The sequence below is a fragment of the Brachypodium distachyon genome, chromosome 3, assembly GCF_000005505.3.
Source record: "Brachypodium distachyon strain Bd21 chromosome 3, Brachypodium_distachyon_v3.0, whole genome shotgun sequence".
Lineage (NCBI taxonomy): Eukaryota > Viridiplantae > Streptophyta > Magnoliopsida > Poales > Poaceae > Brachypodium > Brachypodium distachyon.
Genome location: NC_016133.3, coordinates 35,072,608 through 35,087,932, shown reverse-complemented (window position 1 = coordinate 35,087,932; position 15,325 = coordinate 35,072,608). Strand labels below are relative to the sequence as shown.

At 44.3% G+C, this 15,325-nt stretch overlaps 3 protein-coding genes across 3 annotated transcripts; 2 read left to right on the top strand and 1 right to left on the bottom strand.

The window, feature by feature from the left end:
• The first annotated feature begins 608 nt into the window (after positions 1 to 608).
• On the top strand, positions 609 to 5,444 carry LOC100839535 (3-hydroxyisobutyryl-CoA hydrolase-like protein 1, mitochondrial). Its single transcript, XM_003574259.4, has 14 exons — positions 609 to 822; positions 915 to 995; positions 1,601 to 1,669; positions 1,742 to 1,805; positions 2,136 to 2,215; positions 2,294 to 2,377; positions 2,546 to 2,630; positions 2,764 to 2,849; positions 2,963 to 3,084; positions 3,672 to 3,732; positions 4,310 to 4,408; positions 4,499 to 4,600; positions 4,720 to 4,761; positions 4,877 to 5,444. Exons 1-14 carry the CDS (start codon positions 676 to 678, stop codon positions 4,994 to 4,996), a joined length of 1,242 nt encoding a protein of 413 aa, XP_003574307.1. The 5' UTR covers positions 609 to 675; the 3' UTR covers positions 4,997 to 5,444.
• An 897-nt stretch (positions 5,445 to 6,341) lies between these two features.
• On the top strand, positions 6,342 to 7,002 carry LOC104583695 (putative lipid-binding protein AIR1). Its single transcript, XM_014900719.2, has one exon. It carries the CDS (start codon positions 6,443 to 6,445, stop codon positions 6,797 to 6,799), a length of 357 nt encoding a protein of 118 aa, XP_014756205.1. The 5' UTR covers positions 6,342 to 6,442; the 3' UTR covers positions 6,800 to 7,002.
• A 905-nt stretch (positions 7,003 to 7,907) lies between these two features.
• Positions 7,908 to 8,587, bottom strand: LOC100823483 (cortical cell-delineating protein). Its single transcript, XM_003572009.4, has one exon. The coding sequence runs from the start codon at positions 8,484 to 8,486 to the stop codon at positions 8,127 to 8,129; it is 360 nt and encodes a 119-aa protein (XP_003572057.2). The 5' UTR covers positions 8,487 to 8,587; the 3' UTR covers positions 7,908 to 8,126.
• Between the last annotated feature and the right edge of the window lie 6,738 nt (positions 8,588 to 15,325).

Here is a 15,325-nt window from a genome sequence, read left to right as displayed (position 1 = left end):
GCTTATGTAAATTGCAATATGCTTCCACGGCGTGACAAATATAATTTCGTGGTTGCTTGCTGCACTAAACTTATTTTATAATTTGTTGTGAGGAAATATGCCTGTGGATGGATCTAATGGGATGCTGAACTTATCAACAAATGACAACATGGCCAAATAATTTTTACAGAAAAATGAAAATAACAACCCGATTTATAAAAGGTGTCGTCCATTTACCATAAACAAAATTTGTACGGACGACACTTTCTATGGGAGGAGTAGCAAAGAATTTTGTTTGCAACACAAAGAGATGCAATTTGGGAAGTCTTCAGTTCTTTTCGTCAAAACAAAAAAAGGTCTTCGTCAGTTCTCAAGTACTACTAGCAACGAATATGAAAGGAGAATTTTCTAGGAAGGAAACACAACGAGGACGGCCCATTTTTATTTTTGAGCGGACAACGAGGACAGCTCAATAGAATTGACGGCGCAAAGGTTTAGGCCCGCTATCTTTTTTTTAGCGAAACATTTAGGCCCGCTATCTAGCCCAGGACTCTTCCGCCCAATGAGGAGCCTTTGCTACCCCAGAGCCCAGCACACACGGAGGTTTCGTCCCATTTCGGCATTTCTCACCGGTGGTCACCCTCCTTTCCCCATTCTTCCTCTCTCCCCCCCAAAACCCTACGCCCTGCCCCCACCATGCCGAGCCTCGCCGCCGCCGCTGCCGCCCGCCGCGCCGGGGAGGCCCTTCGCCGCGGCGTCATGGGAGGTATGCGGTCCCTCTCCTCCTCTACAGCGTCGCCCGCGCCCGCCGCCGCCGCTGCCGCCGGCCCCGACAGCGACGAGGTAACTGCGCGCCAGTCGTTGCTCCCCCTCCGAGATCGGATGCGAGATCTTCTATCGCTGACATTTCCGTTGTCATCTGGCGGGTGTTTCAGGTGATTGTGGAAGGCAAGGCCAGTGCCCGCGCCGCTGTGCTCAACCGCCCCGGCCATCTCAATGCCCTCACCACCACCATGGTTCGTGTGTTTTCTGTCCCTCGTCTAGTTTGTTGGCTTGTTGGAGCACCTCGGCGAACTGTATGCGTGGTATTTGATGAAATGGCTTAGCGTTCACGTGCCAATCGCCATTGCTCTTGGATGAAATGTGATCGTCTTATTTGAAATGTTAGTGTTCTGTGCTATCATGTGCGTGCGCTGTGTGCCTCGCAAAGCCACTTCCTTGTTATGCTTTATGATGTTTGATTGAATGTGTGGTGCACCTTTGCGAATAATTTCCCTCTGATGCGTGTACATGACCTTTCCCTCTGAGCGCTGTACATGGCTGCTCCGCAAAGACAATTCTGTGCTTTCATACCTGATCATGAGTGTGAGGAATTGAATGTCTGCTTGTAGAGTGTGACCCTCGGTTTAATATCTGCATTTTCATTGTACTGCTCCATGTACTTGATTTGGTGCCTTAATGACATTGCAAGTCCTCTTACTTTGTTTAACCCATGGGCATATATGCAGTAGTGATGTTCACTTCGTTTTTATGTTTACTGCATGTATGATTTCTGATGGAGTGATGGTTATATGTTCCGGCACATGGATCTGATTTTTTAATGAAATGGCTGTCTTGATAGGGGGCTAGGCTGAATAAGTTCTACGAGTCATGGGAGGACAGCCCAGATATTGGTTTCGTCATGATGAAGGTATGGTGCTTCATCATTTGCATGATATGAATGCCACTAGACAATCTAAAGTGAGGCCTGTATTGTATGAAGGGCAGCGGCCGAGCATTCTGTGCTGGTGGGGATGTTGTTGGATTGCACCAACTTATCAGTGAAGGTGATTGTGTAGGCCATGTACATAACATAATTACATTTCCTTTTTAAACATTGTTGTTGCTTGCATTATATAGGGATACTGACCTATTCAATAGAGTAAAGTGTCTGTACGTTTACATTAGAAGAACAGAAGGGTTATGATAGTGAATCTCCTATTTTCTTCATGGCATCCTCCATTTCTTTTTGAAAGGTTTGCATGTCAATAGTTCTTTTAAGAGCATCCATATTAAAGTAGTTAAATCACATACTTCCAGTGGTAATTTACATGTACCTGTTTTAGTCTTATTTCAAAGGTTTTCTTCAGTGCTAAGCTTCTCTTGTATTGAATCAGGCAAGATGGATGAGGGTAAGGATTTTTTCCGGACTTTGTACAGTTTCATCTATGTTCTAGGCACGTACTTGAAACCGCATGTAAGTAGACAGACTCGTTAGTTCAATTATGCATTTTTTCTTGGATGCCGGCTGATATTGCATTTATATTGCCTGTAGGTTGCCATTCTTGATGGTGTTACTATGGGCGGCGGAGGAGGTGTTTCCATTCCTGGAACATTTCGCATTGCCACTGACAGAACAGTAACGTCAAAACATTTTGCTTGATTTGTATCTGTTATGTTGCTGTGAAGGAGCTGAGTCATTTTGCTGCAGTATATCTGCCTAGATGCTTCATTTTACTTATGCATGTATGAACAATTGAAGTTGGGTATTCGCAAATGTAAGTCTCTGTACCATTACTAATTTCAGGTGTTTGCCACTCCAGAAGTACATATTGGCTTCCATCCTGATGCTGCTGCCTCCTTTTATTTGTCACATCTAACTGGTCATGTTGGTTGGTGTTAACTGTTCTTATTAGTTCCCTACATTCTTTACTCATTTAATGTTGTGCCCAATGTGTGTTAATAGTATATTACACAATAGAAACATATAACATCCTTTGACTTTTTGCCCTTGATCATTTTTAGGAGAATACCTGGCCTTGACCGGTGAAAGACTCAATGGAGTTGATATGCTTGCACTTGGGCTTGCTACACACTATTCCATGAGTGAGGTAAGATCCTGCTTGTTAAACCATGTAGATTTTAAACATATTCTTATAGTTCTACCCTGTTACACGTTGCATCAAGTTAGGACCAACCTTATAAGTTCCACTTCTTTTGACAGCACCTTGATCTGGTTGATGAACGACTTGCGACATTGGTCACTGATGATCCATCTGTTATTGATACTTCTCTTGCACAATATGGGGACCTTGTTTATCCAGACAAGAAAAGCATTGTGCATAGGTAAAACATAGAATGGCCATATGAAAATGAACAGAATTTTAGACTGATCATTTGTCTAGTTAAATATTTTACCATGCCATCGGTCACTACAGCGACCATGAGTACTGTTAGTACCATGCCATTGTTCACTATACATGAAATCATCCTCTAGCTGATTTGCTTCATTTATTTCTTGCCATGACTGCTCTTTCTATGGCTGACAGCAAGGTTTTAATCCATGATCCAATTTATCAGCAACAGATTAGTATATTTTGCTATTTGTCTTTTTGTTCATGGGTAAATCAAAACCATTGTGTTCCTGAAGTCAATTCTGTGAGCTCCCTTCTAAAATAGCCACAAGATTTAGAATTCAATCCAAAATGATTTCCGTAATGCGTTTGGTCCATAGAATTTATCTGACATAGAACACTCATTGATGTCCTTTTTACCATTATATGGATAGCCACATTATTGGTTTTTTTTTATTTAATAAAGTGAAGTTACAAGCTATAGTTTTCGCCAATTCCCTCATGCAGCCATCTTCGTGTCTTATTATTGTGTCTTATTATTGGACTCATAGCTCATTTGTGCCCTTTGTGCTACTTTAGGCTGGAGGTTATAGATAAATGCTTCAGCCATGAAACAGTTGAAGAGATTGTGGATGCATTGGTGAGTGATGGTTTAGCATTTTACTTTGAAGGCGACATTGTTTATTGCTTGATTCATTTTGACACGAGCAGACACAAAATCTTTATCTTTACTACTTATAGATTTACAGTTGGTATATACAGTTAGCATATTCCTATGTATATGCAATTAGCACCAGATTTTTCAAAAGTTAAGACCTAACAAAGAGAAAAATGTCCAAATAATGAAAGACGCATTCCTTACGTGGAAAACATTTGTTAGATTAAAACTACAAAAGTACTATAATGAACTAAGCAGCAACCTGGGGGCACTTAGCTGGTACAATTAGTTTAGACGTTCTTTTTGAGAATTACTTTTTGTTCACACCTTGTTTAAAGAGTACTTGCATAGAACTTTTATGGTTCTTTTGGATTTCTCAGCTTTTTGTAGGAAAGTATTATTCATGTACGAATTTGATTCTGTAATAATTTACTCTGCGTGTTAGTGCACCAGTTTTGCCATCCCCCTTTCGGGAGTTCAAGGTTTTGCTTCCAATGACAGAAAGTTTGTCTACGTTGCCTCTGATTTAGAACCTAAGGGCTTTTTATCTTGTAATCAGGAAGGTGAAGCGGCTAGGTTGAATGAAGAATGGTGTACGTTGGCATTGAAACGATTGAAAGAGGCCTCTCCACTTGCCTTGAAAGTCTCGCTGCGATCGGTATGTAGAAAGTTGAAAAACTTTGTTTATTTGCTTGTTTGTGTTATGTTGTTTGTTTAGATTTTATTATTTAATATGCCCATCATGTAGATACGTGAAGGTAGATATCAGACACTTGATGAATGCCTTGTACGTGAATACCGCATGTCCATCAATGGAATCTCAAAGCCATTTTCTCATGAATTCTGTGAGGTATGTTTTATCATTTTCATAACATAACTTTTCACAGATAGGAAATGCTATAAAAACATCTTAGTAAGTGACCTAGTTACCATTGTACAAAATGTCGAGTAACTCTTGATGCTGGGCAGGGTGTTAGAGCACGATTAGTGGACAAGGACTTGGCTCCGAAGGTAATTTCTTCCACTGGCTGCACAATTGCATTCTTCTATCATCTGTTTTTCTTAGAATTTTGTTCTTGCAGTGGAATCCTGTTGTGCATTTTTCTTAGAATTTTTGTTCTTGCAGTGGGATCCTCCAGCGCTTGAGTTCGTCTCGGAGGACATGGTTGATTCGTACTTCGCCCCTCTGGGGGAATTCGAGCCTGAGCTTAAGCTACCTACTGAATTACGAGAGGCATTCATTTAGTCGAAGATGGTTTCAGTTCAGTCCTTCGTATAGTCAGGAGATGGTTGCAGGTATCAGCTGTTGTTTGAGACGCTATAGATTTTTTAACCCATCGATTGCTATGGTCAGCACATAATGAAACTAGGATGCGCAACCCATTCATGTACCATACACACCTTCGCTGGCTGTATTAGGGAATTTGAGCACAAGGAGAAACTCTTACTTTTCTTTTCTTCTTTATCCAATGCTATAAATCTCCAAGACCTCTGAAGACAGATTGAGGTTTTCCCGTCTGCTGGCTATGCGGCTGATGGAAATTAGGAGTTCCTGCTCGAAAAGGCAAGTAATCACAATGGAGTGCACTAACGTTTTGTTAAGATGGTTACTGGACTTCATTTTAAAGCCTATCTCAGCTGATTGTAAGCCTTTATCTAAGTAATAAAGATGTCAGTACCGTTCTTCACTGTCAGCAAAATGACCATGATGCTCGGCCATGCCAGGTGCTGACCTAACCAGAGTACCGAGTGAAATGCTGCCTTGGAGTTGCGCTCCTCCTGGGATGCTTTGTTCTAGGGTGTGTTTGGATAGTGTCCAAAGTCCATCTTAACAAAAAAAACTGGCCATGACCAAATTTTTAGTGTTTGTTTGGATTATGATTACCTTTGTGACAACCCAATGCCTCTTTAATCTAGTTTAATTTTTTATTGCCAACTTTGGCAAACAGAAGGGTGTTATTATTTGGGCATGACCAAAAGTTCGGCACTTGTTTATATAAATGGTAGCCAATATTTGTTTTTTATCAGGTTTTTTACCGGATGGAAGCCAATATTTTGGTTTGCCCATGGTCGATAGCCAATAATTTGGGAGACCACCTTCCAATGCTCGGTTAATTTGGAAGACGGTGAAATGATGCATGATGGCTAGCTTGTTTTTCTGCAAGCGTCGGTGTCTTAACGGCCTGTAGTTACAATCAAAGCCATGCTTACTCGATCTTAGCCTGAATTGAGTCAAGATCCACTAGGGTAGACGACCGATCTACCTGATCCAACTTAACTTTTACCTGGATCACCAGATTTACGCCATCAACAGTTCCAAACATGCACCGCCGATCGATCTCACATGCTTAATCCGGTAACCTGCCAAAAAAGGAATAAGCGCGAACATGCAAAAGGAATATGAAGTACAAGCCCAACGCACCTTAACCGATCTATCACGGGCGCCGGGACGCGCGCGATTCCAAATTAAGCAGGGGAGATGAGATATCATATGGGCAATGATCCCGACTTTCCAGCTCGGAGCCACATGCACTCGCAATTCCACATCGCCTCGATTGGCCTCCATGAGCCGCTATAAATACCACTCCTCCATGCATTCACTCACTCACTCACTCACACACGCAGCAAGCACAAGCAGCAAGCTAGCTCGATCCCCACACTAAGCTATCACCAGCTTGCTCTCGATCGATCCATGGCAATGGCACCGAGAGCAGTGCTCCTGCTGGCAGTGAGCCTCCTGGCCATGGCGTCGGCGGCGAGCGCGCTCACGTGCCCGAAGGACGGGCTGAAGCTGAAGGCGTGCGTGGACGTGCTGGGAGCCCTGAAGCTGAGGGTGAACGTGCCGCAGGACAAGGCCTGCTGCTCGCTTCTGGACGGGCTCGCTGGCGTCGACGCCGCGCTCTGCCTCTGCTCCAGGCTCACCGCCGACGTGCTCGGCGGCCTTGGCCTCGGCCTCGTCAATCTCGACCTCCCCGTCAACCTCCGCCTCCTCCTCAACAACTGCGGCATGAAGTGCCCCGACAACTTCCGATGCCCCCACCGCCACTAGGAGATCGATCAGTGCCACTACGCAGCCAGTGATCATTTGAGTTACATCATGTCGTATCATGATATTGTTAATTTTCTTTTGTGATCTTTCGCTTGATTTTTTATTTTGTTTGTTGCTATGATTTACTATTGATTATTTTGTTTTTCATGAGCTTAAGTTCGTTGAATAAAATTTATTACGTCGGAACTTTTTCGTGAGATTAATTAGAGCTTTTGTCATTTAGACATCTTACTCTTTTGGTCAATTGATAGAAAGAGCAGGTACACTTAAGTTGACTGAACCATGGACGGAGGTTCGAAGTTACCGAAGTGCCTATTCTTGTGACTCACTAGGATACTCGGTACATTTTTGTGGGGCGTTGGAAATTGTAGTGTCTAGAGCCAAAGTGGACAAACAAATTAGATCCACAAACAAAAAAATTTGGGCCAAGCATGCGGCACAACCCCCACCTTGTACCGTGCTCGTTCTAAACCCTTTCCCCATCCTCTTCCCACCGGGCTCCCAATATGTCGGTACCCCTCTTGCTGCCGAGCTGGTCTAGACTCTTCCAAAGTGTTCGGTGGTAAATATGGGTGTTGTGGCCTCAATCTACTTTTGATGATTGCACCATCAATGCGAGCGGGCCAAGGGCCCTGCGTGTCGGAAGTCGATTAACACGATGCTCTATGTCAACAAACACTCAAAAGTGGCAAATGAGTATGCAGGTTCGTCTGTGTGAAAACTCATGATCTAGCCTTTCTGGCTGGATCAAGCAGATTTAGTGTACGTATGTCATACTCTTGTTCAAGGTGTTGGCTCAAAAGTTTGCTTTTGGGGTGATAACCCCAAGTTTTAACCTATTGGTTAAACTCGACAACACCGGCATACAAGCAGTGATTCCTTCTAGAAGGTCATGTCCTTGAGTGCCATGCTCATTGGATTTTCGGCAGCGGTGACAGGTTTGTGTAAGAGTTTGGAAATGTCTTGTCAGCAGACTATATATTGGGTTCCGGGTTTTCTGCTTTTATTAATGAGTTAGCCTTGACGTTTGACATAATTTTGATAACGGTATATGGTTGTGTGTATCCGAGTATATGCGAGCTATTCTAAACTGCCAAGGTATTCTCAGTGTCACGAAAGTACTCGATATTGCATATTTCATTCGGAAAACAAAATGTAACTTAACATATGACGTGAAAGTAAGAAATACATATGCGCAGCGCGCTCCAAAACAACAACAAAAACATGCAAACAAGTTTACAAATCACAATTAAAACCAAAACAACATCACCGCGCAATCGAAACGCGCTTGTTCATCAAACTCCACGCAGTGGCTGATGATGTGCTTCTAGTAGTGGCCGGGGCACCGGAAGTCGTCGGGGCAGACCTTGCCGCAGTTGTTGAGGAGGAGGCGGAGGTCGATGGGGAGGTCGAGCTGGACTAGGCCGAGCACGTCGGCGGTGAGCCTGGTGCAGAGGCAGAGCGCGGCGTCGAGGCCCACGAGCCCGTCGAGCAGCGAGCAGCAGGGCTCGTACCGCGGCACGTTCACCTTCACCTTGAGCAGGCCCAGCACGTCCACGCACGCCTTCAGCTTCAGCCCGTCCTTGGGGCACGTCCCGTGGCCGTACCCACCGTGCGCGCTCGCCGTCGACGCCAGAACCGTCAGCGCCATGGCCAGGAGGAGCGCCGCTCTCGGTGCCATTGCCATGGAAGATGATGATGCTACTACTGATCGAGAGCAAAAGTGCTAGCTAGTGTGATCGAGCTGCAGGCTAGCTAGCTGCTTGTGCTTGTGCTTGTGTTGTGTGGTGGTGTGAGTGAGTGTGTGCATGGCGAGTGGTATTTATAGCGGCTATGGCCTTCTGGAGGACTTGCATTGAGAGAGATGGCATGTGACTCTCCGAGCTGGCGGCCGGCTGGGATCAGCCGCCGGCATTTTGATAGTATTAATGGTACCGTTAATTGTATGTTCCTTCGATTTGGACGTGCATGGAGCCATGGATCCGTGACTGGCCACTTGAACCGTGTTGGCCGGCCTTGCGTTATATATTCCGTTTGCACGTTATGTGTATGTTCCCTTTTTCTGTTTGCTTGCTAGCTTAGGCACATGCGGATCTATAGGCATCGTGCATCCAGTTACTAGTGTCATGTGGCGTGTAAATTTATTTGCGGATCTAGTTCCTTGTTTAACTACTTCATATGCATTATATAGTTTTTCGAATTTGCTATTGATCAGGCGTCTGAGAAAAGTATTTCTCAGTCGACGCGTACGGACCGTCCATCTGTTTGTTTGCACGGAGATTGGTGCGTTTTCTTTTTTTTGTGTGTTGTCTCGCTGTGGGTTGTTGTTGGGCTGAGGTTGTCATTCACGCTTGTGGGCTTTTGGGCTTCACGATAGAGTGATGGGAGGGAGCACGACGAGAGTTGTTCCACCGATCGTTATTCTTCTGGAGAGACCAGAGGTCGGGAGGGGAGGCGGCAGGATGGGTGTCTGGCGGCCGGAAAGTTTTCTTTTGTGCTGTTAGATGTATCCGTTTTTGATGCAAATTTTGTATGCTGGCCATGTCACTCGGGAGGGAGGTAGTGTTTTTATCGGTTTTTTCTGGGGTGAATGCCTTGCATATTTGCTCTAGTCCACTGTCCACAAACTTTAGGAATTAACACATCAACTTATGTTGATTTTATTTTCTATAACATGATAGCAGTGAGCATGTTTATTTTGTTTTCATCAATGTATAGCATTTCAAGATGGTCATTTACTGTATGATTTTTAGGTTTGTAGATAGGTTCAACATGTTGTCATGCACCTAGTGACAGGGTGTCTCATTTTTGTATTGGGCTTTGCAACCGTTTTTCATTAACTTTGGGTGTTTTCTATGTACTGATCATGGCTCGTCGTTGCAATGAGTGCAATGTACTGTGCAAATGCACTGATGTTTGTCATTCAGCCTTCACAATCCCCATGGTTGAAGGGTGTGCCAAGTTTGTGGTAATGAAATTGTTGTGCCTCCACTATTTTTAATTTGGATGTTTTAAAAAAAATCCAATGTTTTTGTTAAGCAGGTTGTCCCTCGGTTCTTCAGGGATCGCCTCAACGATTTCGCTGAGAATTTTCTTGTTGTCATGGACTGCCATGAGTTCAAGTATGACTTGCACATCCAAATTGGGAACGACGACACTTTGCTATGCGGCGCTTACTGAAAACTTTTTGCAAAGACCCACAAGTTGAAGGCTGACGATATTGTGTACTTTTTAGCTGCAAAGTATGGCACTGTTTTCAAGGCTGTGTTAGTGGGCAGTGAGTTTTTTTGGTTTGACGAGTTGACCCTTTTTCTATTTTCCATGTACGACTTGCACATTGTGTGCCCTGCATGGGTAACTTAGTATGGTCCAAAATAACCGAGGTGCACAACATGTATCAACATGTCCAACTTACCAAAAGGACTTTTTTGGTTTTCTATGTGCAAGTTAGTATGGTCGAAGAGGACGCAAGTTGCACACCATGCATCAATATGTGCAACGGGGCAAAGGATGTTTTTAGGGTGATTTTGCCATTTCTCGACGTTATGGACTGTTGATTTGTGTGTTAAGATTTGTGCACCCAAGGTGTTATTTACGTTGATCTCCCTTAGGAATTTAGTATGGCGTGGCCGGTTGCAGTCATTCGAGCAGGCCATCCGAGATGGGCTGGCATGTGGCTGGGGCCTTTTTGCTTGCTCTTTTTTTTTAGGTTCGTGGGCTTTTTTACCATCAATGTGCATCTGTCGTCTCTATGTGTGGGCTTTTTAGTTTTTTTTTTCTTTTTAGCGTTTCGTGGACCCACACTAGTGCCTCTATTGGGCAAAGTTCTTTCCTTTTGTATTCTTTTGTGGACGACAGCTTGCTTAAGTTGCAGAAACCAATATAGCCAAGCCATAGCTTTTTTTTGCAACAATGGTTATAAATATGTTCAGCTTCACTAATTTCACTTGTTTAAAAAATATTAAAGAAGAAACAACTTATTTTTCTAGTTCTCCCATTTTGTGTGTTATTGTTGTCTGTCAAGTAGATGAACTTTCTATAGATTTTGCAAAAATATACACTATTCAAGAAATAGGTCTAGCATAAGTCCGATAAATGGTTTGTTTTGGATTAGTTGCACATCACCTCTCTAGTTGTGTAACTTATTAATTTTTTAGGGTGAGTTGCACATTAAAGCACTTGATGTGCAACTGATTTTTTTTTGTGAGTTGCACATCATCTCTCCTAATATGAAATTTATTTGTTTTAGCGGTGAGTTGCACCTTAAGACTCATGGTGTGCAACTGAGTTTTTTTAATTTAGTTCGCATGATCTCTCATGATGTACAATTTAGTTGTTTTAGGAGATGAGTTGCACATTAAGACTCGTGATGTGCAATTGATTTTTTTTAGTTAGGCATGATCTCTCGTGCTGTGTAATTTAGTTGTTTTAGAGTATGAGTTGCACATTAAAACTCGTGATGTGCAACTGAGTTTGTTTAATTTAGTTGCACAAGATCTCTCATGTTGTGTAATTTAGTTGTTTTAGGGAATGAGTTGCAAATGATTTTTTTTAATTTGGTTGCACACGACCTTTCATGATGTACAATTTCATTTTTTTAGGAGATGAGTTGCACATTAAGACTCGTGATGTGCAATTGATTTTTTTTAGTTGCGCATGATCTCTCATGCTGTGCAATTTTTGTTTTGTTTTAGGAGATGAGGTGCACATTAAAACTCATTATGTGCAATTGAGTTTTGTGTGTATGAGTTGCACATGACTAAGATTTAAGTGTTTTTCTTATATCTCAGAGAATTTAGCCTAGACACACCCAATTTATGAGGAAAACCATAGAACAACAAGAAGTTTTTTTAATGGAAAGGCAAGGCTGGTCTTGCGCATGTGTTTTTGATTAAAGTGGTCTGCATAATGTCTTTTGATAATTTTTCTTTGCGGAAATTAATTAATTGATTGCCCCTGATCAGATTGATGGAAAAAAATGGTAGATGTTTGCCTTCTATTTATTTTCAAAACAAGTGTTTCATTTTCCCAGAACAAATATTTGCTATGTACGGGTCATAAATCGTCTCCATATCAGTTTTTCCATATCAAATGAAACACAAAGGGAACAAATGGACCGAGGAATTGGGCTATGCAACAAATGTTTTTTTTTGCTTTCTACGACAACCATGCATGATACCCAAGAACACAAACATGATTCAGGCTATCATGAACGGTGAACATGTCTTCTATAAATAATATTTTTGGAAAGTTTCATGTTCCATTCATTTTTTTAGAGGAAGTTTCATATTCCATTCATGTGCAATACAAATCATTTCAATGTGCACGTTTGAAAAAATCATGTCTAAGATTTTATTTGTGGCCAATTCAGCCCATACGTAGCCCAGCTCATCAATCCTAAAAAAGGCACACAGTCAGCCCCCCAAAAAAAAATACACTCACGTGAAGGAACAAAGCGCTGTAAATATCGATGGACTCCCTTCAAGACTCATCGACTGAGAAACAAGTGTTTCTCAGTCGACTGAGACATAGGCGCTCCCATAGTTTTTTCTAACTTCGCTCAACAGGACCACATTGCTGTACGTACATCCTTTAGTGAAGCTTTAATTTGATTTCAGTATGATATTCTCTTACTGTTTCCCTAAACATGAAGACTTTTTGGAGTCGCACTACTGGAGTGTCGAGGTAGCACTACTACAAAATGGTCTATATGTAACGGCACATTAGTAACGGGTCCGGCGCGACCGTTACTGATGAATAACATCAGTGTCGGTCGCGGCCGTGACCGTTACTGATGAACAGAGCGGGGTCTGCCCGTCCCCACCCAACCATACATCACTGGCGGTCGCGCGAGACGACTGCCACTGATGAACCATCATACCTCGCGAGAGACATCAGTGGCGGTCGCTTACGTGTCGACCGTCGGTCGACCCGACGCGCCCGCCACTAATGAACAGAGCATATCAGTAACGGTCGTTTGTGGCCCGACCGTTACTGATGTATGGTTCATCTATAACGGGCTGGTGTTTAGCGACCGTCACTGATGTCGCCCCTGTTATCAGTAACGGTCGGCCATGTCGCGACCGACACTGATGAGCGTCGCCGTTTAATTGCACTGCACAGAGCCGCAGCTGGTCGTGCTGCGCGTCTTCACCGAGACCAGCTGCGGCCCTTCTCCTCCAAATCCGGCGGAGCCCTGCCGAATTTCCCCATGGCGGCCGACGGGACCGGCAGCAGGTATCCCCTCCCTCCCTCTCCCTTCTTCCTCTCTTCCCCGGCCGGCCTCCATCTCCATATTCGGCCACCGGACTCCGACCAGCTCCATTTTTGAAGCTCCGGCCGGCAGCGGCCAGTGAGCTCCATTTTTCGAGCCCTAAGCATTTCTCTCACTTGCGAGCTCTCTCTCCCTCCCGATCTCTCTCACCGGCCTCCAATTTCTCTCCGAAGTTTTCCAATTTCAAAATTTTAAACTTCGGTCGTCGGCCAAAATGCGGCCTCCTCGTCGTCGCCCGGAGCTTCCCTCTCACTTGCGGGCTCTCTCTCCCTCCCGATCTTTCTCCCCAGCCTCCAATTTCTCTCCGAGTGTTTATAATTTTGAATGTCTATAATTTCAAATTATTAGTTAGCTTCGGTTAATTAACACCTTAATCTCCTTGTCAATGATTAGGCTAACTATTTTGTTTTGTTTATTTTCTTATGTATTGTGTTGTAGATCGAAGAACCGTTCTTGGATGTATGCCAAGGAAAAAATCAATGCTCGATGGATAACCGAATGGACGGTCTTTTTTGGAGTCGCGAAAGGTGATATGGAACGAAAAGGACTTTTGATGATGCGCTGTCCATGTCGCAAATGTGGAAACACATGCATGATGAAGCCTGAAGATGTTCAGATGCACGTGATGGCATCGGGTTTTGTGGAAGGCTATTCTCGCTGGACTTGTCACGGGGAGGATGCGGTTGATGTCGGTAGCGGTAGCGAAGATGATGATGTCCTGCGGTATGATCTGGCGTATGATTCCGAGGAAGAAACAAGGGTCGATGAGGAGGCTAATGTGGAAGGTGAAGGAGCTCCACATGGCAGGATTGCCGAGATGCTAGATGACCCGTACCTACGGGACCAGTTGGAAGACCCCGAAGATGAGGCAGAGTCTGCTCAGTTCAAAAAAATGCTGGAGGACGCAAACACACCCTTGTATGATGGAGCTAGCAAAGAAAACAACGTGCTCGAAGTGACGCTCGAACTTTTGAGACTGAAGGCAGCATCATGCTGGTCAGACAAGGGCTTCACGGGCTTGTTCAGTTACCTTGCTTCGGTTTTTCCACAGCCAAACAAGTTGCCCAAGAGCACATACGAGGCGAAGAAGATTACATGCCCACTCGGATTGGATTGCGTGAAACATCATTCATGTTCAAACGACTGCATGGTATACATTGGAGGGTATGAGAACCATGAGAGCTGCCACAGATGCGGTGCATCGAGGTACAAGAAGAAAAACGCCAGAGCTGGCGAAGACGATGGGGAAGAAGTGATGAAGGGCAGGCCGGCAAAGACTGTCTGGTATCTTACGACAGGTGGCCGAGTTGAACGTTGGATGCAGAACGTTAATGACGCGAGGTATCTCGTCCATCACAATCCGGTGCAGGCTGCATTCGATCCTGACGGACACTACTGTGTGGATGAACCTGGGGTCCTAAGACATCCTGCCGATGGGACTCAGTGGAGGAACTTCGACACGGCATTTCCGGATTTTGGGGCAGAGCCCAAAAACCTGAGGCTCGGTCTTATCACTGACGGGATAAATCCTTTCGAAAACATGAACAACAAGCACAGCACATGGCCAGTGATCTTGTTTGTCTACAACCTTCCTCCATGGTTAATCCTGAAGAGAAAGTATATCCACATGTGCATGCTCATACAGGGTCCAAAGCAGCCGGGAGCTGACCTAAATGTGTATCTGCAGCTAGTGAAGGATGAGCTGAAGCAGCTTTGGAACCCTGGCAGAGTGGTTTGGGACGCAAACAGGAGGGAGTACTTCACGATGAGAGCAGCGCTTCTGACCTGCGTGCATGACTATCCCGCGAATGGAAATACTTCATGTAAGATGACACATGTCTACAAGGCCTGTACAAAGTGCGGGGAAAACACGACATCGGAGAAGTTGCCCGCTTCATCCAAAATTGTGTACATGGACCACCGAAAGTGGTTCGATGCTAAAAACCCTTGGAGAGATGACAAGGAAATGTTCAATGGGAAGACGGAGCACGGGACAGCGCCGAAGGAGAAGTCTGGTATGCAAATCCTCGAAATTGTGAACGATCTTGAGGTTGTCCCCAGAAAGATTGCTGCGAAGAAATATAAGGAACCTGAAGGCGTCGTGTGGAAAAGGAGGTCCGTATTCTGGGACCTGGAGTACTGGGCACATTTAGAATGCCGCCACAGCAGATGTCATGCACGTGGAGAAAAATGTATGCGACAGCGTGCTGGGGTTGCTGATGAACATTCCAGAGAAGACGAAAGATGGACCC